Consider the following 27,970-nt stretch of genomic DNA (forward strand, 5'->3'; position numbering starts at 1 on the left):
CGCAAGGGGCGGGGTTTCATGACCCGGTTTCCGCAGCGCCCGCCGCAGGCTGGTGTGTCCGTGGTATGCGGGCTGTGTAGGCATGGGGACTCCTCCGGGCTTGCAGACCGATTGTGAGGCGCTGCTCAGTCGCTTCCAGGAGACTGACAGCGTTCGCTTCGAGGACTTCACGGAACTTTGGAGGAATATGAAGTTCGGGACCATCTTCTGGTGGGTGTTTCTCCACTGAAAATTGCTTCCTTCCAGTTTGTAGCTCCGCACGTGGAAATGGTTAAGAGAGCAGTCCCCAAAGTGGTCTCCATCTCTCCTGGGCCTTCGTCTGTGTTCGCACTTTCTTTGGGCGATTTCATAAGGCCTCGATTGCATCTTTTTTTTAAATTGTTTTTCTTTTTAAATTTATTTTTTAGTTTTAGGTGGACACAATATCTTTATCTTATTTTTATGTGCCTTACGCATGCTAGGCGAGCACGCTACCACTTGAGCCACATCCCCAGCCCCTCGATTGCATCCTTTTGATGCCTCTTCTCGAATATACGTTTCTGGCTAGTCTCCTAAACTCTTCAGCTGTACTGCCTCCACCCTGATCTAGGCCATTATCTTGACTTCCCCCAGTCTGGTTCTTCTAGAGCCCCATGTTTAAAAAACAGAACAGTCGCACGAGCAAGGATAAAATCCTGCATGATTGAATTCATTTTTCATGCAGCAACCAACAGTGTCTTTTTAAAGTGCAAAATTGATCACGTCACTTCCCTGCTCACCACTCTTCAGTGTTTGTTACTGGTTGTCTTTGGGATAAAATTCAAATTCTCTAACATGGCAGGCAATTCTCGGTGACTGGCCTCTGCCTGTATCTCCAGCCTCCTCTTCCAGCCCCTTCCATACACTATCTTGTTCCAGCAATTGCCCTTGGCATTTTCTAAGCCTAGAGTTTACCCTCTACTTAACTTGTTTGTCCCCTTTATTCTTCACCCACTTTATGTCCAGATGCCAATTCCTTGGAGATATCTTTCTCCCTTCTAAGCGGGTGTTCATGCTCTAGCCCCTCTCCCCTGGTTATTTTATCTCACTGATTATCACATCTTATTGTGTAGATGAAGAGCCAGTATAGGATATGTTAAGAGTGCAGACAGACCATAGAGCCCAGCTATGTGAATTTGAATGCCAAGTGCCCTAACTGGGATTTGGGATAAGTTATTTGCTTGAGCTTCCTTATTTGTAAAATAGAGGCAATAGTAGTCCTGAGGATTAAATGAGCTAAGAAATATCAAATGTTTCCAAGAGCTCACTAAAGTTCATTGTTATTACTTTTCAATTTTCCCTCCACTAGATTGAGCTTTGAGGACAGTGAATGGATAAGTTTCGTGTTACCATTAGCACAGCACCTATAATATTGAAAAGGCTAAATAATTGAATGAATGAAACCTATGACTAAACTGTGTCTTGCTGAGTAAAATATAAAAGTTCTCTTTTCTCTCTGTTGGTGTAAACTACCTGTGTAGTTTGTAAATTACAGGAGATGAAGGATGACGCTCTATTTATTATACAGCTGATGAAAAGAGAACTAATTTAAAAAAATACTAAATGTAATTCATTTATAGCATAATTTACTTCATAGAACAACTCTGAAAGCAGATATAATTATCCTTGTTTTATGGGTGAAGAAATTGAGGTTTAAGGAGGTTGAAGTAATTTCCTCCACATTGCAGTTAGAAGGTGGTAGAGCAGATATTGAAACCTATATGTCTCCCTGTTTCTGAGCTTTTTATTTTGTTTTTAGAGCAAAGTCTCCCTAAGTTGCCCTGATTGGCCTCATCAACTAGTCATCTTCTGCTGAAGCCTCCCAAGTAACTTAGATTACATATGTGCAGTGTGTTTGTATTGCCTGGTTCTAAAATCAATGATTTTTCATGTACTACTTTTGGGGGAAAAAGGCATTTCAGGGAAAGTTTTCTAGGGTTACCCCAATTTTTAGCTAATAGAAAAATATCTGAGGAGCCAGTCGATTACCTTCCCTACTTTTTTTTTTAATATTTTTTTTTAGTTGTAGATGGACACAATATTTTCATTTTTATTTTTAATGTGGTGCTGGGGATCAAACCCAGGGCCTCATGCATGTGAGGCAAGCACTGTACCACTGAGCTACAACCCCAGACCCCTTCCCTACTTTTAATCAGCTATAATATAGCCTCTGCTTACTGGCTGCATGGATAATTTTTGTTTTATGCTGCTGTTATAAAATGAAAATTTCTACATATCCTTATTTGCATTTTGTGTCAAATTACTTGTGTCTATTAAATAATACACTTTGAGACATTTAGCTAAGGTATTAAAAATTAGGCACTAATCTCCTTGTTTCAGGGTTTATATAGAATCCATAATATGCTTAAAATATGCCTTCCTTCATTGTTTTATCCAAAGTTGTAAGAAGGATATTACATTAACTTTTGGCAAAGTAATGATCTTGCTGGCTTTAAAAAAAAAAAAATTTAAAAATTTTGGTTAACTTGGCACAATTTTGGATAGTGTATTAATAATGCCATGTAGGTGCACGGAAATGTATTTCCTGTGTTATTACATTGATTTCTAAGAGAGATGTATTCTCTGTTGGATGTTTGGACAAAGCTTTCGAGAGTTGATGAAATCTGCTCTTATATCCCTGCTCTTCTTTCCTATCATTGGCTTTGCAGTGCTCTGGAGAATGGTAGGGTGGGTTACACTGTATTGTTTCTCTTTTTCATGTAGGCTTCCCAAGGATAGTGGAGGTTAAATGCAAATCTCTGATATATTAGATTGCACACAGTTTTTGGTTTTGTAACATGACCATTGATTTAAATATTAGATGTTTTAAATGTTTCTCTAGTACTAATTTGAATCCCCTTCTTTGCTCTCCAATTTGGCAAGTAAAGTTGGTGCTTTGGGGAACTGTATTTTGTTTATGGTTGTGCTTCACAAGCGGAAAGTTAGCTCTTTGTGCTTGAGTCTTGAAAGGATTAGCCTTTGAATCTTCATCCAATTAGTCACAACTGTTGTTTAAATAAGTATATACCTGTTTCTGGTTTTTGTTCATCTTTTATTTTCTTAATGAATCATAATATATTTTCTTTATGTTTTCTAGTGGTAAAATGAGAAATTTAGAAAAGAACACATTTACAAAGGAAGCTTTAGCTTTGGCTTGGCGATATTTTTTACCTCCATACACCTTCCAGATAAGAGTTGGTGCTTTGTATCTGCTATATGGATTGTATAATACCCAGCTATGTCAGCCAAAACAAAAGGTAATACTTGGTAAGTTGTTTTTTCACAGCAAAAATTTGACACAATGTTTTTGTAATAAACTGACTTAAATAGAAATGGTAGTGTTTTAAAATTATAATACACTTATGAAAAAGACTTAAATTCATTACAATTTTTTACTCTTTCTGATTGCAGATCAGAGTTGCCCTAAAGGATTGGGATGAAGTTTTAAAGTTTCAGCAAGATTTGATAAATGCACAACATTTTGATGCAGCTTATATTTTTAGGAAGTTACGACTAGACAAAGCATTTCACTTTACAGCAATGCCTAAATTGGTATGTTGCCTAAAATAACTTTTGTTTTTTAAATGAGAAGTTATACTTTATTGTCCATTAAGCACCTCACTTTCCATAAAGATGGAATGACTATTAATAATATTCAAAAGTTGTAGCCTACTTAAAAATAGAAGAAAATGTTTTCTGATTATGTTTTTTTCCTGCAAACAAAAGTTTTTGAATGTAATATGTTTCTGAATGATATGCATTAAGTAAATTGTTATAAAAGGAAATGAGATTGGGCATCTGAATTTGCTCATGTATTTCTTTATTCAAATGAGAATTTACTGAAAGAGGACCAGGAAATTTTAATATGTAATTGATGAAAAGTGAGTAATTGATGAAAAGTTAAAACTTCCATTAAAATCTGTTATTTCTTCAGTCTTGTGACAATTGAGAGACTAGGTTGAAGAGCACTGAAGAAGGATCTAATTCTGCTGTTAGCTGGCAAATCATGTAACTTCTCTGAATCTCATATGAATTTGTAAGCTGGTGGTGTGATATCTACTGGAATAATTGAAAAGTTTAGTAGTCTTTGGAAAATAGGTATTTAACAAATATACACACATAGCTGCTTTTGTTTTATTCATGCTTATTGATAGACAAGTTTTTATTGCTAGTTTATATTTGAATACTTTAAAAATATCCTTTAAAATGCATCCATTTTAAAAGACATTTCTTGTATAGCTTTCATATAGAATGAAGAAGAAAATTCAACGAGCTGAAGTTACAGAAGAATTTAAGGATCCAGATGATCGTGTAATGAAACTTATCACTTCTGATGTATTAGAGGTAAATTTGATTTTATATCCTTGAAATTAAAAAAAAATGTTTTATTGCAGATTATACATTGAGGTTATAACTTCATCTACTGGATATTGACAAATTTTCTTTTAACCAATCATAGAATGCTCTTACTCTCTCTAAGTATCAGAAATAGAACACCCTAAATGTATCAGGATTTGTAAATCTTGAAGCATAAGAAAGAGAAAGATGTAAAATACTGTTAGACTCAGGATCTGTGGATTCATATACTAAAACAACCATTTGTGTTTTTTGTTATATTGAAAAATAAGAATTTAAAGTAACTTTATCTCTATCTATCTGTCTATTTATTTGTGTGCTGGGGATTGAACTCAGGGGCAATCAACTAAGTTACATCCCCACTCCTATTTTGTATTTTATTTAGACAGGATCTTACTGAGTTGTTCAGCACCTCACTGCTGAGGCTGGCTTTGAACTTGGAATCCTCCTTCTCAGCTGGCTCTAATTTTTTTAACAATAGGAATTTATTTCCTAAATTCCTTTTTATAATATTTAAAAACCTATCATTAAAACAGGCTATTTTGACAAATATTTAAAATCAGGATTTATGGATATGCCTTATGGTTTTAAAGTAGTTTTATCATCTAATATATTTTGATATTTTATTAGAATTGTACACTATTTAAAAAAATCTCTTTTTGCACAGATGAATAATGGTACTCTCAGACTTTTTTTTTAAAAATATTTTTTTAGTTGTAGATGGACACAATATCTTTATTTTACTTATTTATTTTTATGTGGTGCTGAGGCTTGAACCTAGTGCCTTATACGTTTGTGTGAGGCAGGCACTGTGCTACTGAGCCACAATCCCAGCCTCTCACAGACTTTTATATGAATAGAAAAGCATTGCCTGAGGTTAAAATAAAATTCCATTATAGGGTTGGTTATAGCCTTTTCTAATCAATGAATTTCAAAATAACATATACAGTGGAGATTGGAAGGGGAGACCTTGGTCATGGTTTTTAATCTCTTTGAGCTTTAGTTTCCCCTGAATTAATATAAGGATTACTATCTTTCCCTTTTCTTTTTTCCTTTCTGTTTTTTGAGACAAGGTCTGATTGTATTGTCTAGGCTGGCCTTGAAATCCTGGCTTAAGTGATTCTCCTGCCTCAGCCTCCTGAGTAGTTGGGACTACAGGCATACACCACCAGACCTGGCTAGGATTGCTGTCTTTATTTCTCCTCACTATGAGAACTGAGATAAGCTGATGGCTGAATACTTTGGCATATGGGATATAGACCCTTAATAAAGAATCTGTTTTTCCCTGTCTTATTCACTGTCTTCCTAAATCAGCAGTAAAAGAGGGGTCAGATTTTTTATTTACTTTGTCTGGATTCCCCACAGAGCATCAGCCTGTCACATTACATCTATGATGTTTGTAAATGTTTACTAAATATCTGAAGTAATGGAGTTAAGGTTCATATTCATTTCTGAATCAATACAGTGCCTGTTGGTTGGATAGTAGGACCTGATCTGAACTGGAACTGGGGTAAGAAATTCATCATTTTTAGCAAACATCTGATCATTTGAAGTAAGATTTAAAAAAACTAGGTTCCTTCCCTCTAGCAGCTTGGTGAGAAAGAAGTATGAGAAAATAAATGCAATAAAAGTACTTCAAGTCAGGCATGGTGATGCATACCTGTAATCCCAGTGACTTGGGTGGCTGAAGCAGGAGGATTGCAAGTTCAAGGACAGCCTCAGCAACTTAGCAAGGCCCTAAGCAACTTAGTGAGACCCTATCTCAAAATAGAAAATAAAAAAGAGTTGGGGATATTGGTCAGTGGTTAAGCACCCCTGGGTTAAACCCCTAATACTCCCCCCAAAAGTACTTTGTATAATCGATGGAATTTATATGTTCTCTTTTTGGTAGAGAGACATCATTGAAAATTTTTAGAGATTAGATTTAGTGTCTGGACAGTGCTCTATTGCAGATCCTGCTTATCTGAGGACTTACCACTACTGAACAGTTTACAATTTCTTGAACAGCTAGCTGTCCATTTCACCAAAATCCACTAGAAATTAATTGAGTAGTCTAAGTAGTCTTAATAGGCTGTTCAGATGTTAAAGTGATGTTAAAGTGTTAATTCTCTGCTGATCTTACAGCCAAGTTCCTGTGCCAGGATTTATATGGTGTCTTAAGTCTGGCTACAGTGTGCTATCTCCCTATCCCATAGGCCTATTTGGCTGGAAGTTTCTTAAAGCGGAAGATTTGATTAATAAATGATGTCTTACATGGTGACATAAGTCACCCTTTATTTATTTTAGTTCTTATTACTCAAGTAATGATGAAACTTAAGGGAATGGGATGGAATTCTTTGAAGGGGTGGGCGAGTGTCATTACAGAGGAATTTCTAGCCAAGAATGCAGGACTGTGTATATGTTCTTTGTGTCACACTTATGATGTAAAATATCTTGGTTTTCTGGGTTGATATATAATGATATGTTGTATTACAATAATTTTCATTATAAGTTAGAATATAATTCTTTGCTCCCCTAATTAGTCTTTTCCCAATGTTTCCCCATAACAATGTGCCTTGAGTTGAATTCAGTAAACCCATACCACTGGAAAACAGTCTCTTTGTTAATAATAAAGTTGTACTATTTTTCTTACATGATTATGTTATTTTCATAGTACCTGTAGCTTATTGTTTCCTGTGAACTCAGTCATTTTGTAAAGTGAGTGTGTTTTGCATTGGTTTTGCCTTTAAGATTGTCCTCAAGCTGGGCATGATGGTGCATTCGTATAATTCTAGTGACTTGGGAGGCTAAGGCAAGAGGATTACACTTTTGAGGCCAGCTTCAGTATCTAAGTGAGGCCTTAAGCAACTTAGTAAAACGCTATCTCAAAATAAAAAATAAGAAGTTCTGGGGATGTGGCTTAGTGGTAAAGCCCCTCTGAGTTCAATCCTCATTACCCACCCCCACCAAATAAATTGAAATAAAAAACTCATCTTTTTACTTTTAGGAAATGCTGAATGTTCATGATCATTATCAGAACATGAAACATATAATTTCAGCTGATAAGTCCAAGCCAGATAAAGCCCTCAGCTTGATAAAGGATGATTTTTTGGATAATATTAAAAACATAGTTTTGGAGCATCAGCAGTGGCATAAAGACAGAAAGGTAAGCAGTTGCATGTTTGATCACTTACTGTACATTGTACATGAATATTTAGACATGGTGGTATGTTGAGAGGCAGCCTGGTTTAGTGGGTACTTTCCTGTATGGTGAAGATTTCTACTTAAGGTTTTGTCAGTCATTAGCCATGTGGCATCATTTGCCCTTACAAATGGAATATACAACACACAAACACACATGGACACATACATATATATACAGGAATAAGTATTCTTGTATATTATATTCTTATAATCTTTGTAATTTGGGCTAGGCTCAGCGGTAGTGCAAGGACCTGGGTTCAATCCTCAGCACCACATAAAAATAAATAAATAAAGTAAAGGTATTGCGTCCAACAACAACTAAAAAATAAATATAAAAAAAAATTAATCTGTAATTTGGCATTTTTCTAGAGGCTACATACTGACAGCCTTTGGGCCAAATCTGACATATAGATATGTTTTGTTTGGCATAGTATTGATTTCAACATTGTTGTAAAATTTTGAATTAGTGACCAATATGTAAGTATTTGTAGACTTCACCTAAAATTCCAGAAAACCAACTTCACTTCTAAATCAGAATTTGTAAGTGGTCTCACTTTCCTGCATAGTAGCAGATCCTGAACCTGAGTTGTATCTATCTGCTGTGTCTTATCCATTTTCAAGTCTCATCAACAAATTTTTAGTTTGATTTTTCTGATTCAACAGTATTAATCTTGCCTGTATTCCACATTGGCCTTACTCTGGAAACCTAAGTGCCAGACTTGCCAAATTTATCTTTGAAACTATGATTCCATTTTATTTTAATAAATACTTCCAGGAAAAAATAAAAAATAGAACCAATTTCTGGTTACTTTACTGTTGAATAAAGTATTCAGGTATTTTATTGATGAATACTAGAACTGTTATGAAACCTAATTGTGATCTTAGAGTTTGGTAGTGACCTATGTTGCAGTACTGTGAGATGATCTTTTGGTTTTTTAGTAATTAAAATAATCAAGCGGGGCTGGGGGATGTGGCTCAAGTGGTAGCACGCTCGTCTAGCATGCGTGAGGCACTGGGTTCGATTCTCAGCACCACGTAAAAACAAAATAAAGATATGGTGTCCACCTAAAACTAAAAAATAAATTAAAAAAAAAAAAAAGCATCCTAGTTGCATGTACAGATATGCCACAGTGAAGCCTGTTCTGTACAATTAAAATAGCACTAAAAGTGAAGTAATTGATCCTTACTGTTGTAAAATTAATTTGTAACTAATTAAATTGTAAATATGTTTATATGTTTATATAAATATGTCTATATAAATAACTTTTTTTGCTCTTTTAGGATCCTTCTTTAAAATCAAAAAATAAAGATGGAGAAGAAAAGAAGGAAGAAAAGTCACAAGAATCAGAGGTCAGACAACTGCCATATTATTGTTTATGGGGCAGCAGTTTGATTAGCTTTTTTTACTTTTGTGTGGCTATAATTTTATATATTGAACATTATGGTCTTTGGTCAGCATTATAATAATATCAGAAAATTCTGAATCATAGATTCTATCTATGAAAAGTTAGTCTGTTCTTTACTAGAAATCCTATAAAGCCACATCAGGTATAAGTAGGTAGTAAGGATAACAGTTTTTAGTGGTAATGATGGTGGTTGAAAGTGCCTTTAAGAGGGATAGGGTAAAACTTTTACTGTCTTTTTTTCTGTCACTTGTCAACCTTTCAACCAGTATGGAACCCAAGCTACTGTATGCTGTTTCCTGTCTCCAGAGTTTTCACCTGTCTTAGTAGATGAGACAAGGAGCCATCTTTGAAATAGGCAAATGAGGAAAAATGGCTGTCAAGGGCTCTGCCATGTCACTAAGGCTTTTATTCACATTATCCTCCTGGAGACCTGAATGAAATGAACAAGGGACTGGTGATATAGCTTAGTTGGTAGATGCTTGCCTAGCATGCACAAGGCCCTGGGTTCAGTCCCCAGCGCCACAAAAAAGAAAAGAAAGAAATGAAGAATAACTGTGAGGATGATATGTATTATGGCATCTGCTACGTCTATTGTCTATTGAACGTGTTTGTACTCAATTGAGCCTAGTAAGCATTAGTTTCCTTTACCCTACCTTCTGTCTTAAATCTTATTTCTGATAGAAAATACTTGAGTATTCATAATTTCACCTAACATTTGTGTGTTTTAACTTTGTTTTTTCCTTGTTATTTATTTTTCTTCCAGAGATGTGAAAGGGCAGAAGCATTAGCAAGAATAAAATCAAAAGCCTTTTCAGTTGTTGTTCAGGTAAGTTATTTCTTTAATAAGGTAATTTGAAAATTGCATGTTTTTAAAATTATATTTTGATTTTTCTTTTTTTTATTTAATTGAATTTATTTTTTTTAAATATACGATAGTGGAATGCATTATAATTCTTATTACACATATAGAGCACAGTTTTTCATAAAGTATGTTCATGCCAATTCATGTCTTTATACATGTACTTTGTGTTTTTTTACATTACAATTCTTATTACATATATATATACCACAATTTTTCATATCTCTGTTTGTATATAAAGTAGGTTGACACCCAATTTGTGTCTTCATACATGTACTTTGGTTAATGATGTCCATTACATTCCACCATCTTTGCCAATCCCCTGCCTCCTCTCTTTCCCTCCCTCTCCTCTTCCCTATCTAGAATTCATCTATTCCTCCCATGCTCCCCCTCCCTACCCCACTATGAGTCAGCCTCCTTATATCAGAGAAAACATTCGGCATTTGTGTTTTTGGGATTGGTTAACTTCACTTAGCATTATCTTCTCCAACGCCATCCATTTACCTGCAAGTGCCATGATTTTATTCTCTGTTCTTGCTGAGTAAAATTCCATTGTGTATGTATGCCACATTTTTTTTTTTATTCATTCATCCACTAAAGGGCATCTAGGTTGGCTCCATAGTTTAGCTATTGTGAATTGTGCTGCTATAAACATTGATGTATCTGTGTCCCTGTAGTATGCTGTTTTTAAGTCCTTTGGGTATAGTCCGAGGGATAGCTGGGTCAAATGGTGGTTCCATTCCCAGATTTCCAAGGAATCTCCATTACTGCTTTCCGTATTAGCTGCACAATTTGTAGTCCCACCAGCAATGTATGAGAGTACCTTTTTCCCCACAATCTTGCCAACACTTATTATTGTGTGTCTTCATAATAGCTGCCACTCTGACTGGAGTGAGATGATATCGTAGAGTAGTTTTGATTTGGATTTCTCTGATTGCTAGAGATGATGAGCATTTTTTCATATATTTGTTGATTGATTGTATATCCTCTTCTGAGAAGTGTCTGTTCGGGTCCTTGGCCCATTTGTTGATTGGGTTAAAGGAGTAGGAAATGATGGAGCAGGAAACTGTTGGGTTACATATATGATTGTTGGGTTTTTATTTGACTTTTAAGCTGTATATAGATATATTCATATTTAATTCATATATAACTCAACAATCACTTATATAACCCAACAGTTTTCTGTTCCATCATTTCCTGCTCCTGTAGGAAATGACCTTGAGAGGCAACCATCTTCAGCTTGTTCTCTTCTTACTATTTCTGATCCTGGAAGTTTTGGGGGTTTTCTCTTTATCCCTGAAGTTTGGAAGCTCCATGGTGATGTAACTTGGTATAGCTCTTTTGCATTCATTGTCTTTGTCACTCACGGTAGCTGTCCTTTCAATCTAATAATCTTGGGTTCTGAGGAACTTTTTGTAATTCTTTGATGATATTTTTTACAGCATTTTCTTTCCTTGAACATTTCTATTTTCAATCTCTTTCTATTATCAATTTTTTAACATTATCTTCTGAACCATTAAATTGATTTTTCTATTGATACATATTTTCATTATTAAGAATTTTTCTTATTCTCTGTATCTCTTTTTACTTTAAAAAATAATTTCCCCCACCTCAGGATGCAGTATCATTTTCTCTTTAAGGATGTTATCTAGTTTTTTGATGTTGCCTATTTCCTTTGAATTTCTTTTTTGTTTATTTTGATCTCCATCTTTGATTTTACTGGCTTTTTTCCAAAAGATCAAAGACCCTGGATACCTGTTCATATTCAAAAGTGGTTAATAGCAAACATTTTAACCCCATATGTCTTTTGTTTTTTGAGTTGTCATTTTTATCAGAGAATAATCTTTTGTTCCTTTGTCTTGGGGTGGGTGGGAAATTTCAAGGTTCTGCAGAGAGTCGCCCAAGAGGCTCCTCATGCCTTATACAAGTTGCTTTCAAGCTCCCTGTTTTCACAGAGGTCTTATTCCCTTAGCTATACAGTTTCCTTAAGTCTATAGACTAGTAAGCATTAATTTCCTTTACCCTACCTTCTGTCTTAAATCTTATTTCTTTTTTATGGGAGGAGGCTGGGGAATGGGACACTATTCCCTTTTAGGTTTTTAGGACATTCACCCATTTTTTTAGTTTCATTTCTGCTGATTCCAATTTCTGACCCATTTGGATGAGCTTGCTGAATTTTTGCTAACTTCCTCAGTGCAGGCAAGTAGGTTTTAGCCTTCTTCATTTTGTTAAGTCAGCTATTGCTGTCTTTTCACTTTCCATCTTCCAAAATTTTATTCTGTTAATAGTTGTATTTTTTTTTAATAGTTTTATTTTATTTTTATGTATTACTGAGGATTGAACCCAGTGCCTCACACATGCTAGGCAAGCACTCCACCACTGAACTATAACCCCAGCCCTAATATGTATATTGTTTCCTGTTGTCTCTGTTATTGTGAGTTTATGCAATTTTATTCTTTTACTGTTACTTTAGTGTGGTTTCAAGAGGGAGTATTGATAAGTATATGTGTTTAATTTCATGTATTTTTCTCATGAATCTAAAATGTGTTTATTTTATGGGAAAGTATTATCATTTCCTAATTGTAGAAGTCAAAGGTAATAAAGTAAAAATGAAATGGAACTCTAGATTGGTTATATGTTATTTTTTACATCGTTAAATAATTAAATGGTATTCTCCATAGATTGTTACTAAGTGTGTCATTGCATGGTTGTAGGATTCCCGCCCCCCTTTGAGGTAAAGAGTTGATTGCTTTTTAAGAATTGTTAATATCTATACTGCATATACAATTAACTGAAACTTTTTTGCTTAAGCAAATAAGGGAATTCATTGACTGATAAAACTACAAAGATATTGTTAGGACCAAGCCTCCATTTCTGACCTTGAATATTGCTGTCATTGTCTCTAAATGCTATTTGTAGCAGCTCTAGTGTTGCATGGTCCCAGCTTCAGGTTCAAAAGAAAGGGAATTTTCCCTTTCGAATGGTTAAGCAGTTCTAAAATAGAATTACATAATGTATTATACAGCTCACATGCCCATTCCTGAACAAATAAATAACAATGGCCATGGGGATGTGAAACTCATTTTGGCAGCTCTAGGCCACACCTAGAGCCAGGCATGAAGTAGATCCACTGAAAACTCATGGTGGTACACACGGAAAATAAAGGAGAAATAGGTTATTAGAAATAGGATCAGGCCAGGCGTGATGGCGCATGCCTGTAATCCCAGTAGCTTGGGAAGCAGAGGCAGGAGGATCATGAGTTCAAAGCTAGCCTCAGCAACTTAGGGAGATCCTAAGTAACTCAGCAAGATGTTGTCTCTAAATAATATATAAAAAAGGGCTGGGGATGTGGCTCAGTGGTTGAGTGCCCCTGTACCAAAAAAAAGAAAGAAAGAAAATTAAAACAGTATGTGCCTCTCTGTCTGCATTTCCTAATCAATCCAGTAGTCAGAACAATTGTATTTTAATCCAGTGTGAGTAAATGATGATTATATCTGCAGGAAACATTATGATAAAGGTAAAAGACTATGTATATGGCACAAGTAATTTTATTATTAAGTCAGTGTGATAGTTAATACTTTACTTTCTTATAAATCTTTCCTTGTCTTTACGTATTTCTCCTTTCCTCTAAATTATCTGTCAGTTGTATTCATTTTTGTAGTTCATTGTGGTTAATTGGATTTCTAAATTTAAAGGCATCCAAGTCAAGACGGCATCGTCAAGTCAAACTTGACTCTTCTGACTCTGATTCTGCATCTGGTCAAGTACAAACTGAAACAACTAAGAAAAAGAAAACCAGAGGAACACTGAAGTCAGCAGGAAGGAAGATTTCATCCAGAAACAAAGGTACCTCTTAAGTCTTACCAAGACTCATCAAGGCAGAATGGGTCTTATTCATAATTTTCCTATACCTTTGTTTCTTTATTAAGATGGATAAAACTTGTTTGAGAACATTATGGGATTTAAAATTAAAAATAAATTAATTCTCTTAGATTCTTTTTATTTTTATTTTATTTTTTAGTTGTTGACAGACCTCTCGAACCCAGTGCTTCACACACGCTAGGCAAGCACTTCATTGCTGAGCTTCAGCTTTAGCCCCTCTTAGATTCTTGGGATCTCGTTGCTGAAGAGACCTGAGGAGTTATATTTATTTTTCATAGATGATGAATTTAGGCCCATATAGATTAAATAGCTTGTCAAAGTGATATAGCTAGATAGTTTTAGAATCAGTGAAGAATTATACAGTGCATGCTTTGTTAATGATTTTTTTTTTTTTTGGTGTATATCAAATTTGTGTGTAGAATAAGCTAATGATAATGCATTCCATAAACTATTTTTCTATGGTTATATTAATTAAGCTGTCTCTGCTTTTCTTTGGAAATACTGAATCTGTAAAATTACCTTTGCTATTTGGTTCTTAAATAACAATATATTTAATAGTTTGATTTTTTTTAATTGCATAAGTAAATGTATTATACATAAAGTTGATTAACAGGCTTGGGGAGGAAGTGAAAGTGTTAGAAATATTAATGTATATTAATATGTATATAAATATTTAATGCTCACTGTAAATATTTAATGCTATCAAACACATTTCTAGCTACCTCAGGCTACTTCAGGAGTATATGAAGATAATATACAGTCTTTTAATGTGTTTTTTTTTTCTTCCTATAATGTGACAGTAGAGGGAGAATTAAAGTTTAAATACCTTTCCTGTATTTCAGACATGATTAAGTGCTATAATAGTTGCTTGAAATACACTGAGAATTCAGAGGATATACCCTATTTGTTTAGAGTGATTAAAACATTCTTAAAGAAAATTTTTTATTTTTCACAAAGCTAGCAAATACATAGGAGAATATGTAGAGCAAATTCACTTATTGAGTTACACATATCAAAAAGGATCTGAGCTGGGCACGGTGGCACAGGCCTGTAATCCCAGCTGCTCGGGAGGCTGAGGCAGGAGGATTGTAAGTTCAAAGCCAGCCTCAACAATAGTGATACGCTAAGCAACTCAGTGAGACCCTGTCTCTAAATAAAATACAAAACAGGGCTGGTGCTATGCCTCAGTGGTCAAGTGCCCCTGAGTTCAATCCCTAGTACTCAAAAAAGAAAAGGATCTTTTCTTTTCTACTTACTGTAGTGTACTTTCCCCATGATACTTCAAACATCTTGCAATTGATTAGAATCTGTTAATATAATTTATTATATAAATATTTTAAAGGGGAAAATGTGGATTAATTTTAGTAGTTATCAAAGAGGACAATGGATAATATCCAGCATCCACTTTTGATTTAAAACAAAACAAAACAAAAAAATTTCTAGATCAGCAGGTCAGCAAACTGTTTCTATAGCCTGGTAACAAATCATATAGTCCCTGTCACTACTGCTCAACTGCCATTATAATGTGAAAATAGCTACAGATAATTCAAAAACAAATGAATATGTTCATGTTCCAATAAAACTGTATTTACATAGGAGGTGATGGGCTGGATTTGGTTTGGGAATCAGCACGTCAACTCTTATTCTAGATAAAAGAACTAGAAAGTTATTTATTTATTTTTTTTTAAATATTTTAAATTGTAGATGGACACAGTATCTTATTTATTTATTTTCATGTGGTCCTGAGGCTCGAACCCAGTGCCTCAGTGCCTCAGTGCCTCACACATGCTAGGCAAGCACTCTACCACTGAGCCATAACCCCAGCCCCACTTGTTTAATTTTTGAAGTGTGTGTTTGTGTGCACATGCATATGCACACTTGTGTTTGTGTGATAAACTATAAGCCACTTCATGTTTATTAGTAAACATGTATTAGTTTTATCTGCAATTGCTTTTGAAGAGCTAGTCAATGTAATTAGACAGGAGAGTGAAAAAAGGTATTTTTTTAGTCAGCTGTTTCACTGCTGTGACTAAAAGATCTGACCAGAACAACTGGAGAGGAGGAAAGGTTTATTTGGGGGCTCTGGTTTCAAGGGTCTCAGTCCATAGATAGCCAGCTCCATTCCTCGGGGCTCAGGGTGAGGCAGGGCATTGTGGCGGAAGAGTGTGGTGGAGGGAAGCAGCTTACATGGCGATCAGAAAGTAGAGACTCCACTTGTCAGATACAAATACATACCCCAAAGCCATGCCCTAATTCTCACCTCCTCCAGCCACACCCTACCACTCTAGTTACCACCCAGTTAAATTCTGTCAGGGGATTAATTCACTGATTGGGTTAAGACTCTCACAACCCAGTCATTTCTCCTCTGAACCTTCCTGCATTGTTAGAGTCTGTAAACAAGTCAAAACAACACCTGGCATTTTGCCAGGGGAATGTTAGAGTTGGTAAACAAGTCTGGATGGTGCCTGGCAAAATGCCAGAGGGAGTGGTTTGAGAAGTAACAAAAGTGAGCCATTAAGTGTGGAGATTCCTTATTGGTTGACTGATGTATCTAGTTTATGCTAATTAGATAAGCTGTGTGGAATGTATAAATACTGCTCCTGTCCTGCAATAAAGGGCTTCCACTCCTGCTGTATCAACATACACAAGTTGTTTGTCACCCCCCAGTTATTTTGCTGCAGCCAGACTGCAGCACTGCATTATCTCACATATGAGCTTTTGGGAGACACCTCACATCCAAACCTTAACAAATATGGAATCAAAGAAACTACAAATTTTCCATGATTTGCAAATGAATGATTTTATGTCTAAAAAATTTGCAAAGAGAATTTGCTGGGGGGGGGGGAAGGAACAAAAAATATTTTGGGATACCACTGCAAACCTTAGAGAGATGAAAAGGTTAGTAAGAAAAAATTTTGAATTTTATTCCAGTAAGTTAGATAGCTAAATAAAATGGAAAAATTGTTTCCAAAATTAACATAAGAAGAAACAGAAAATCTGAATAGTCCTATGTCTACTAAAGAAATTAAACTCCTAGATGGCTGTACTGGGCATTTTAGCAAGTATTTAAGAAAGAAAAATATCAGTCCTTTTAGAAAATAGAAGCAGGAATACTTTCCAGCTTAATAACATTACAAGAAAACTAAGGACAAATTAATATCCTTCATGAGCATACCTATATAAAAAAAAAAAAGTCCTGAAAAAATATTAGCAAGTTGAATCCAATAATATATTAAAAGGTCAGTGATATTATGAGCAACTAGCATTTATCCCAGGAATATAAGGTTGGTTTGATACAAACCAATGTAATTCATCACTAACCAAATAAAATACGATAATATAATCCTCTCAAGAGATGTAGACAAAAATATTTGATAAAATCCAGCACGTACACAAGATAACCCTGAGCGAATAGAAGAACACTTACTTGGTCTGATTAAGGACTTCTTTGAAAACCTCTGGCTAATAACATCATACTTATTGGTAAAACAATGGTTTTCCCCAAAAATTCTTAGAATAAGCAAGGATGCCTGCTTTTAGTATTCCTATTAAACATTATGCTGGAAGTCCTAACCAGTGTAGTAAGGTAAGAAACAAAAAATTAATGGCCATTCAGATCGGAAAGGAAGAAATACTATGCTTGTTTTCAAATAAAATTAACTTTTCCATAGAAAATCCTAAAATCTATAAAATAGCTATAAGAACTAATAATCAGTGAATTAATTATTTTTTCAGTGCTGGGGCTTGAACCTAGGGCCTGAACTTCACTAGGGCCTTGTGCATGTGAAACAAGGGTTCTAACACTAAGCTATACCCCTAACCCTGAATAATTGAATTTAGCAAGGTTATAAGGTAACCTTGTTAATATTTCTCTGTGATACAAATGTATCATTAAAAATTGAAATTTTTTGAAAAAAATGTAATAGCATCTGAAATAAAAATTACTTTGGTATATAGGTGGTAAAATATGTGTAGAATATGTATGCTGAAAACTACAAAATTATTGATGAATGAAATTAAAGAAGACCTAAATTGAATGGAGACATGTGTGGTCTTTATGAATTGCAGACACAATATTAGGATGTCAGCTAATCCCCAGTTTTTCTGTACAGTCAATAAAATCCCTATGAAAAATTCCAACAGTTATTTTGTATAAATTAACAAGCTGATTTTTAATTATATATTATAATGAAGAGGAATTAGAGCAGTCAAAACAGTTTGAAAAATAACTGTAAGTCTTTGGAAAGTAAGATAGTATACTACCTCTGAGACAAAGGTCAGTGGAACAGAGGTGTAGAATAGTTTATACCTATATCCAAAAAAGTCCTTAACTCGTCTCATATATAAAAAATAATTCAAAATGGATCATAGACCTAAATGTAAAACTCAAAATTACATAACTTGTGGAAGAAAATATAGGAGAAAAAAAGGTTTGTGTTCTCAGATTAGATAAAGAGTTTTTTTATATTTGACATGAAAAACAAGGCATAGCTGGGCATGGGGTTGCATTCTTGTAATCCTAGCTACTGGGAGACTGAGGCAGAAGGATTGCAAGTTTGAGGCCAGCCTGGGCAACTTAGCCAGATCCTGTCTCAAAAGGTCTGGGGATGTAGCTCAGACCACTTGCCTAGCATATGTGAGGCCCTGGGTTTAACTCCCCAGTAACACACACTCAACAAACCCACAAGGCATAAAAGAAAAAATTGATAAATTGAACTTCCTCAAAATTAAAATTCTTGTCTTTATAAGTCATTAAGAAAATGAAGAGGCAAGTCACTGGAAGAAGATATTTGCAAAATACAGCCCTAAGTCTTACATCCAGAATACATAAAGAACTCTCAAACTCAATAATAAATAACTATCCCCTTAAATTTGTAAAATATTTCATTAAAGAAAATTTATGTGTATGGCATATAAGCACATGAAAAGATGCTCCACATCTTTAGTTAGTAGGGAAATGTAAACTAAAACCACAATGACATTCCTACAAAACAAAACATAAAGCAATCATAATAGCTGGGGAAGGTTCCAAACAAGTGGAATAATTAGATTCTCACATTTCTTGTGAGAATCCAGAATGGTATAGTTGCTTTAGAAAACTGCCAATTTTTAATAAAGTTAAACATATTTACCCATCCCTTAGTATTTACCCAGTTGAAATGAATGTTTATGTTTGCACAAAAATATGTTCACAAAAGTTTACTTTGGCTTTATTCATAATGGCAAAAACTGCAAGTAGGTTAAATACCCTTCTGCTAGGAGTTGAATAAACTGTGGTATGTCCATCTGTACAATGAAATACTACTCAGCAGCACAAGGACTACTGTTGTTTTTAACAATATGGATGAGTGTTGTATGCATTTGTTAAGTGAAAGAAGCCAGTCAAAAGAGTACATATTCTATAATTCTATTTGTATGACAGTCTGGAAAAAGTAAATCTATAAAGACAGAAAATAGGTCAGTGGTTGCTAGGGACTAGGGAAATAGGTCACAAGGGAATTTGTTGGGATGATGGAAGTGTTCTGTATTTTGATTGGTGTAGTGATTGCACAATTACAGTTATCTAAACTCCTACATCTGTATGTTAAAATCATGAAATATATTGTACGTTGATACTTTAATAAACCTGGACCAACAAACAAAACAAACCCAGAGGCAAGGAAAATATTTTTTTATTATATTTTGAAAAATGAATTTCTTGTATATTAACATTTTTTTTCCTAAAATCAAAGTTACTTAGGTTTAAAAACCTGCATAAGCACTTTTTACTAGCAATGAACCTTAGTACAAGCACAGCAGGGATGTGAGCTGCTTATCAAATTGCTTCTTAAACACCTGAAAAACATTTTTTTTTTCTGTTGTTGAGGAACAAGTGCAAGACGGGAAAGAAATTTAAATGAAATTTCCTTTGACAGGTATAATCTATGAAATATCACTTACTTTACCAGCCAACCATATTTTATTCCTTAATGTAGTTACTGAAAACATGGTTTATAAACTCTGAAATTAGCATACATATAGACTCTGTAACACATCTGAAAATTTTTAATTGAATTTATTTAGGGTGTCAGCAAGAATTTAACCCATGAGAAAGAATGAAAGTATAATTAAATGTGACCTGAATTCAGATGTTTGATTGTAGCTTAAGTATTCCAGCTAATATGCTTTGTAGCTCTTGTAAAATCTCTGAAGAAAAGGAAAGGTAAATACCTGGATAAAGATCTAAATGTGTCAAAGTTTCTCTTTAAAGTAGAAAAAAAAAATTTTTTTTAAACCCCTACCTTGCTCGTGCTGGGCAAGTACTCTACCATTGAGCTACCTCTCAGTCCTTTTAATTTATTTTTAAGTAGGTTTGGCTAAGTTGCCCAGCCTGGCCTTGAGCTTGTGACCCTCTTCAGCCTCCCAAGTAGCCGAGATTATAGATATGCATTAGTTTATGGTCAGCCTAGTCCAGCTCTAGGCTCAATGTGAAACAGAACATCAGAGATTATAGATATGCATTATCATACCCAGTGGAAAATCTGTTTTGATTTCGGAGTTATTTCAAAAAGAAGAGCTTTATATTCCATAAAAAGCAAAAGATATTATAAAACTATTTGCAGCATGTTTGATAATTTTAATTTTCTAATTTTAGGGGCCAGGGGTGTAGCTCAGTGGTTGAGTGCTTACCTCACATGTGTGAGGCACTGGGTTCGATCCTCAGCACCACATAAAAATAAATAAATAAAGATATTTTGTTTATCTACAACTAAAAATATATTTTAAAAAATAAATAAAATTTCTAATTTTAGAAGAGCTCTTAGAAATTGATAAGAATAAGACCCGGTAGAAAAATGGGCTTAGGACATGAATAGGCAATTCACAAACAAAATGAAATGTAATTGTATACATGAAGAGTGTTATTGTTTGCATATGACATGTCCTCCAAAAAGCTCCTGTGTTAATACAGGAATATTCAGAGGTAAAATAATTAGATTGTGAGAACTGTGATATAATCAGTCCATCCTAGTTTGGATGGACTAGTGGGTGGTAACTGTAGGTAGGTGGGGCATGGCTAGAGGAGGTAGGTCAGTGGGGATTTGCCCTGGAAGAGTTCATCCTCCCCGCAGCTCCTTCCTACCTCCCCTTTTTCTGCTTCCTTGCTGCCATGAATGGAGCAGTGCTCCTCTACCACACCCACTTCTCCCTTGATGTTCTGTTTCACATTCGGCCTAGAGCTCGACTAGGCTGACCATAAACTAAACCTCTGGAACTGTGAGCTAAAATAAACTTTCCCTCCTCTAAGTTATTCTTGTCAGGTATTTTAGTCATAATGACACAAAGCTGACTAACACAGATATTTAATTTTGTTAATCATTAAAAAAGTATAAATTAAAACATGATTTTGATATTATTTGATAGGTCAGCAAAGATTTAAGGTAACTGAATACTCATGATAATGAAGGTGTGAGGACATAAAAATTACTGAATTTAAGTGGGAGAGTAAATTGGCACATCCTTTTAAGACAGCAATTTGAAATCATCTGTCATTGTGCATGCCATTTAACTAAGAAATTCAATTTCTAGGAATTCATTCTGTTCAAATGACAAATGCATAAAGACATTCATTGTAGGATTATTTGAAATGGCAAAGACTATAAACAACTCAAATATATAATATTTAAAAATTTGGGTAGATAAAATTATTGTCAATCCTATATAGGAGTACTTCACAGTTATTAAAAAGGTAGAGAAAGCACATAGATTAAGACGAGCAGAGGTGCTGGGGATGTGGCTCAAGCGGTAGCATGCTCGCCTGGCATGCATGCTGCCCGGGTTCAATCCTCAGCACCACATACAAACAAAGATATTGTGTCCGCCGAAAACTAACAAATAAATATTTAAAAAAAAAAAAAAAAAAAAAAAAGACGAGCAGAGGGATCAGCATGAAAAAAAAGACAAAGCACCTGGGACATAGAGTGAGGGTTTCATTTTGGTTGGATAAAAAAGATGTCTTCACTATTAATAATGCTGGAAAAATGTGTTGGATTGTATTGTGACTTGGCCTTAAGCGTGCAATGAAGAAGTTTAAAATTAATTTGGTAGCTGAAGGGTCTTCTAAAACTTTTGAAAGAAAGTGGAGCCAGAAGGGGTTTTCCTTAAAAAAGATCAATCTGGGAGTATTATGGTAGGTAGGAGATAACAGGGTGAAAAAAGGAATATGTAGAAGGCTGACATAATAGTTCAGGTTTGGGAATAATGACTATCTAACCAGGTAGTTGTAGGAATTTGCAGAGAGGCTAATAGCTGTGAGAGCAAACATGAGGGCTGAAGGAAAGGGATGAGACAAGAATGCTGCATGCCTAAGCAGTTGAGAGAAAGTTGGAGAAACATGGATAGTATGATGAGCATTTCATTTTGAGGAGAATTTGCCTCAGGCTGTCTTGCCAGATCCGGTTCCTGTAATAGCTGTCTGGCACATAAATAGGTGCCTAGTATATTGATTGAATTTATTTGTATTATTTCAGTTTCAATTGTACTTGTTCATCATTCCTAGAATGTAACATGCGTGTTGTCTGAAGGACATCAGTAATAGTAATAATAGGATGGTAAAGATGATGACAACCGTGATTATGTAACACTTGCCCCCTACTAACATTTTTCTCACAGGTTCAGGGTCACGCGGCTAATAAATAGCAAAACCGAGACTTGTATGAGTCTACCTGAATCCAGACCTGAGTTGTTAATTGTGCTACCTCTCAGGTAATTGAATATGTGGATCTGCAACTCAAATTAGACATGCATTTAAATTAAGTTCATTCTTAGTTGTATTCTAGCTGCATGTCCAGTAGCCATTTGATTATAACTGATGGTTGCATTCCACAGAGAGTAGCTTTGATCATGGTATAAAACTATCTATCTGACACTTTCTGGGGAATTAGTTTTGTGGATACTGGAGGTTAATAATTTAAATGTCAAAAGTTACTTTAAAAATTTTAAGAGCTAGGGTTGTAGCTCAGAGGTAGAGCGCTTGCCCCGCATGTATGAGGCCCTGGGTTCGGTCCATCGCACCACATAAAAATAACAAACAAAAATAAAGATATTGTGTCCGTCTACAACTTAAAAAATATTTTAAAAAATTTTAATTACTTTAAAAAATTATTTTTGATACCTTTGTAAAATATATTGTTTTCTTTTGATATTTCTTGTTTCCTAGGGTTCATTTATCATTTTCATATGCAGGAAAATAATCAAAAATGTATTTTAATGCTCTCATTTCTAGGTCACTATGTCCTGAACATAATTTAATTTCTCCTGATGGTTTGTGGTTATTATCATGAACATATTATTTTTCTGAGTTTTATAATACAGTAATCCTATCAAGAAGTATTTTAACTATGTGGGGCAATTTATTTTATACTAAATGGCTTAATGCTGCAGTACTTCATACTTAGACCTTATTTTTTTTAAATGGTTTTCTGTGACCTATACTATAACTGGGTCTCTTTCTATTCTCAGTGTGCAGCCATAAAGCAATTTTTTGCTGCCTCTATACTTTTAATGGCCTAGGAAACTGGTTAACCATTCATTTCAGTTTTATATCCAATAAATGTAATGAGTTCTAAGTAAAGGTCTGAGGAACACACTTGTGAGTAGGTGGACCTTGAGGTAAACATCCTGAAGTTTTGTGTGATTCTTGGTTTCTGGCTGCCCTCTAGGTAGGTAAAACACTGTATTTGTTATGAGTTTTTTAGAGAACACTGATTGATTTAACAGAGATAGATCTCTAAAACCTTATTAATCCTCCACTAACAAGGTGACGCTTTGCTTCTTAGCTGTCATTTTTAACTTGAAATCCTTCCCTTGACATTGTTGGATAGATTCTTTTAGGTAAATATGGATTTTTGAAAACATTGACAATATAAATGAAGATGGCTAAAAGATTGTGAAGAACAATATTAGTAATTTTGGGCAGGTAGTACTAATTATTGTTTTGTGAACAACTGAAAAAATTTATGGGTTCAAATTCTTAAAAAAAAGATATAAGCTATGGAAAGAGGTTTCCTAGAAATTTATCTGTCAGCTTAACGATCAAATAAAAAGTCATTTTGTATAATACTTAGTACTTGCAGGGCTGAAATTATAGCTCAGTTAGTAGAGTGCTTGACTCGTATGCACAAGGCCTTGGTTTCAATCCCTAGCACCACAAAACAAACATACAACAAAAACCCCCAAATACTTAGTACTTGCAAATAAAGGGTAAATCCTATTTTAATGACTTAGTGTAAATTGAGATTTCATTAAGTTTGAATCATGTTTTAAAATGGAAGCATATTAGCTCTGTGTGTTGGTGCATAACTGTAATCCCAGCAACTTGGGTGGCTGAGGCAGGAGGATTGAAAGTTCAAGGCCAGCCTTAGCAGTTTAAGCAACCTATGGTCTTAAGTGGAGTCTTAAGTGTGACCCTGTCTCAAAATAAAAAACAAAAGGGCTAGGGATGTAGCTCAATGATAGAGAGCCCCTGGATTCCATCCCCAGTACAAAACAAAAACAAAAACAAAATGGAAGCATATTACTATAGGTTACTCAACTTTACCTTGGAGCAGTCTCCATTCCACAAAATCTATACCCCATTAAAATCCCAGCCCTGGGCTGGGGCTGTAGCTCAGTGGTAAAGTGCCTGCCTCACATGTGTGCGGTCCTGGGTTTAATCCTCAGCACCACATAAAAATAAATAAAGATACTTTGTGTTTATCTACAACTAAAAAAAAAAAAAATTTGGAAAAAAACCTAAAACCCAGCCCTTTTTATATGCATCAGAGTGGAAAGCTTAAACTCATGTTTTTAAATTTCTTGCCTCCTGGATTAATAGATATTAACATATCTGTAGTATGAAATATCATATTGAATCCTTATTTACTCATTCAGTAAATGTATTGAGGCCCTACTATGCCAGGTACTTCATATGCCGTGATATTGGGCAAACATCAATAATACATCATGTAAGCAAAACAGAATCTATCCTGTGGTACTTACATTCTAGTGGGACGATGCAGACTGTGAAGAAATGGATTAATAAACAATGTATGAAGTGGTCCAGGTTTTGTGGAAAACAACTGGCAAAAATGTGTTTGGGGGTTGCTTCGGGGACATGAAAATTGGGTGTTAAATTGCACCTGATATGACAGTGGTAATTGATTAATTAGGCTATTTCTTCAAGCACAAAAGTTTATGTAGAAAATATCTAGTTTTTTTTTTTTTTTTAAATGGAAAGTCAATGGTAAATTTTGACTGGAGAAATATATCTTGTAGAACATATATATTGGAAGAAGAAAATGTGTCTTCAAAAATAAGGCTAGGGGCTGAGGATATAGCTCAGTTGGTAGAGTGCTGGTCTTGCATTCACAAGGCCCTGGGTTCAGTCCCCAGCACCACCAAAAATAAATAAATAAGGCTAGCTGGGGATGTAGCTCAGTGGTAGAATGCATGCTCATTGTGCACAAGGCCTTGGGTTCAGTCTTGAGCACACACACACACACACAACCTGCAAAACTAAAAACAGAAGGCTGTTCAACTTTAACATTAATTTGTGATTAACAAATAAAATTGATGTGACCCATGTGGTAATTCTTTGATGTGTGCAGATATTTGTTTGTGGTAAAGATCAAATGAGGCATCTGTTTTTGGCTAATTTTGTTTCTTCTCTTTTTCTCTGTTCTCTTTAGTGGAAGAATTATAGACTATTTTTAAAGCATAGATATGGATATGGTCATTCTTTAAAAAATATGTATTCTAGAATGCATATTTCTGTTTACCATTATAATTTCAGTTTTGGGTTCAGACCAAAACTGAAACCATTCTAGTATTTATGTTCCTGGAATAACATTATTTGTGTACAATTTTCTTACAGATTAATATTCTTTGTTTTCATATAAAATCATTTTTCCAAATATTTCTAAATGTTTACAGGTAATGTGAAGAATGTACATAAGGAAGAAAAGTCTTTAAGTCTGAGTATGCCTGTAATTACAGAAGAGGAAGAGGAGACAGAAGATTTTAGTGAAACAGGTACAGATGAAATTTTGTCAAACTAATGAAGGAAATATGCTCACAGATCATCAAGGTTTAGAATTCTTGGAAAACATGACAGTTGGCTGTGTGTTCTTGTGATCCTTCTGTCTTGGCTCTTGAGGAATTTCAGTATTAATCATACCATTAATATGACACTTTGAAATACAATAAATGAATGAATACAGCTATCTGTTAGGATCCATCAGTTTCATCTTGTTAGAGAAAACTGTGCCAGACCTCTGCTCTGTCATCTGGACAGAGTTTTCTTGGCTTGCTGTACTTTTCATCCTTGTTCCACTCTCTTCTAGGAAACTGTTTCTTTTTTGTCCTATTTTTTTTTCCCTTTCCCTGCCATTCCTTTTGTGTTTTTCCTTGGTGGAATACACAGTCTTTCCTAATTTTCATGTTTTTGTGTCTTTTATTAAAAATGGGTGATACTTTAAAGCTATTGATTATGACATCTGCTATAGTAGCCAGAAAGACGTATGATACTAGTGTTTTGGGTTATATTTTCAGGTGTAATTGAAATTTAAGCCTTAGACATTTAATCCCTCATAGCATTGGCCTAGACATGTTTCAAATATGGCACCCTAGGTCAACGCTAATTATAGGGAGGGCAGACCTCTATGAAACATCTTCAGAGTAACTTACTAAATATTAAGTAGCATTTAGGATGACTAAGATCCATTATCTCAATAGATTGGCATCTCAATGAGATTGAGATATTACTGTCTCAATGGAGTCAGTGAGTTTTAAATTGCAGTATTACTTTGAAGAAGAAAATTCATGTGCATGTCAGACTTCAGATTTTTGCATCTTTGCTGTGAGGGCATTCTTGCATTCTACCAGTTAAATGGCCATATAGTTTAAGTGTATATTATTAATTACTATCATTTAAGTGTCAGTTTTTTTCTTTAGAACTGACTAACTTCTTAACTTTATGTCTTCAGAGTTCACTGTACCCAAGAGGAAAAGAAAACACTGAATGAAGAGCCTGATGTAAAGTTTTACATTTTGAGCTTTCTGACAGAAGAAAAGGTTTATATTTTGTGAATAGGAGGACTACCAGTATTGAAAATAATTCTTCTGGGAAACAGTAATTTCTTTGAAATGGGAATATCTTATCATAGTTTAAGAGTTGGACTAGGAATTTACTCTGAAATTTAATTTTTAATGTTCTGTTGTTATAAAATCTATATAAGTAGAGATAAAACTTGCATTTAGAATATAATAGAAATAATCCTGTTATTTGCAGATTATTGCCATTTCCTATAACTTTTTGTGATAGCCTACTGTCTCACAATTCTGATAATATTAACTTATTTAAATTTTTTATTGAAATATGAATATTTATTACATATAAGTGAATTTTGTATCTATTATATGGTAATAGATTTGTATGTGATGTGTATTTACTAGTTTTTCTGTTGTATGGTTAAGTTCAATAAAAATTTTGCCTTATTTGCTTTATTTTTTAACAACACTTATGAAGTTCAATATCAAATATGAAGCTCAATAGCTTATGTGATTTAATAACTTAAGTTCACAACTCATTTTCTAATTCAATTAATTTTTTTTTTGGTTGGGGTGTACTGGGGATTATTGAATCCAGGGGGCTGAACAACTGAGCCACATCCCCCAAGCTTTTTAAATATTTTATTTAGAGATGGGTCTCACTGAGTTACTAAGTTCCTTGCTAATTTACTGAAGCTGGCTTTGAACTCTCAATCTTCCTGTCTCAGCCTTCCAAGTTGCTGGGATTACAGACCTAATTACATATTCTTTAGTGCTTGTTTTAAAGCCCTCCTTAGTCAAATAAATACGTGTATGCATTCATCTATGTTTGTGTATATGTGGTATATATGTACATTTGTGTTCATATAGATATAAAGAGTAGTCAATAAACTATTTAATCATAATACTTAAGTATTATTTCTAATAAAACCTTTAGGAGTAATATAAAGTTCAGAATGTATCTCTGGTACAGAATATTTGGTAATCACAGAAAATATTTCTATAGCTTCATGAATGGACCACTCTTAATTTCTTATTGCAGACATTTAAATAGAGATTGCTTGAGCTATGATATTTGATTGCTGCCAGTAGCAGATCATTTCCATACCATGTGATTGGTTCAACCTGACTTCTGTTGATTATGCTTCATGTTGTTTTCCACATTGTAAGTTAGGAATTAAAGTCTTGGTTGAAGAATAAA

The 27,970-nt window shown here is 34.5% G+C and overlaps 1 protein-coding gene across 1 annotated transcript; it reads left to right on the top strand.

Moving 5' to 3' along the window:
• Snapc1 (small nuclear RNA activating complex polypeptide 1) lies at positions 1–27,970 on the top strand. The gene is made up of 10 exons (XM_015489950.2): positions 1–210; positions 3,116–3,275; positions 3,430–3,570; positions 4,258–4,362; positions 7,361–7,519; positions 8,839–8,907; positions 9,727–9,789; positions 13,518–13,668; positions 25,654–25,752; positions 26,706–27,970. Exons 1-10 carry the CDS (start codon positions 83–85, stop codon positions 26,738–26,740), a joined length of 1,110 nt encoding a protein of 369 aa, XP_015345436.2. The 5' UTR covers positions 1–82; the 3' UTR covers positions 26,741–27,970.

Source organism: Marmota marmota, unplaced genomic scaffold (genome assembly GCF_001458135.2).
Source record: "Marmota marmota marmota unplaced genomic scaffold, marMar, whole genome shotgun sequence".
Lineage (NCBI taxonomy): Eukaryota > Metazoa > Chordata > Mammalia > Rodentia > Sciuridae > Marmota > Marmota marmota.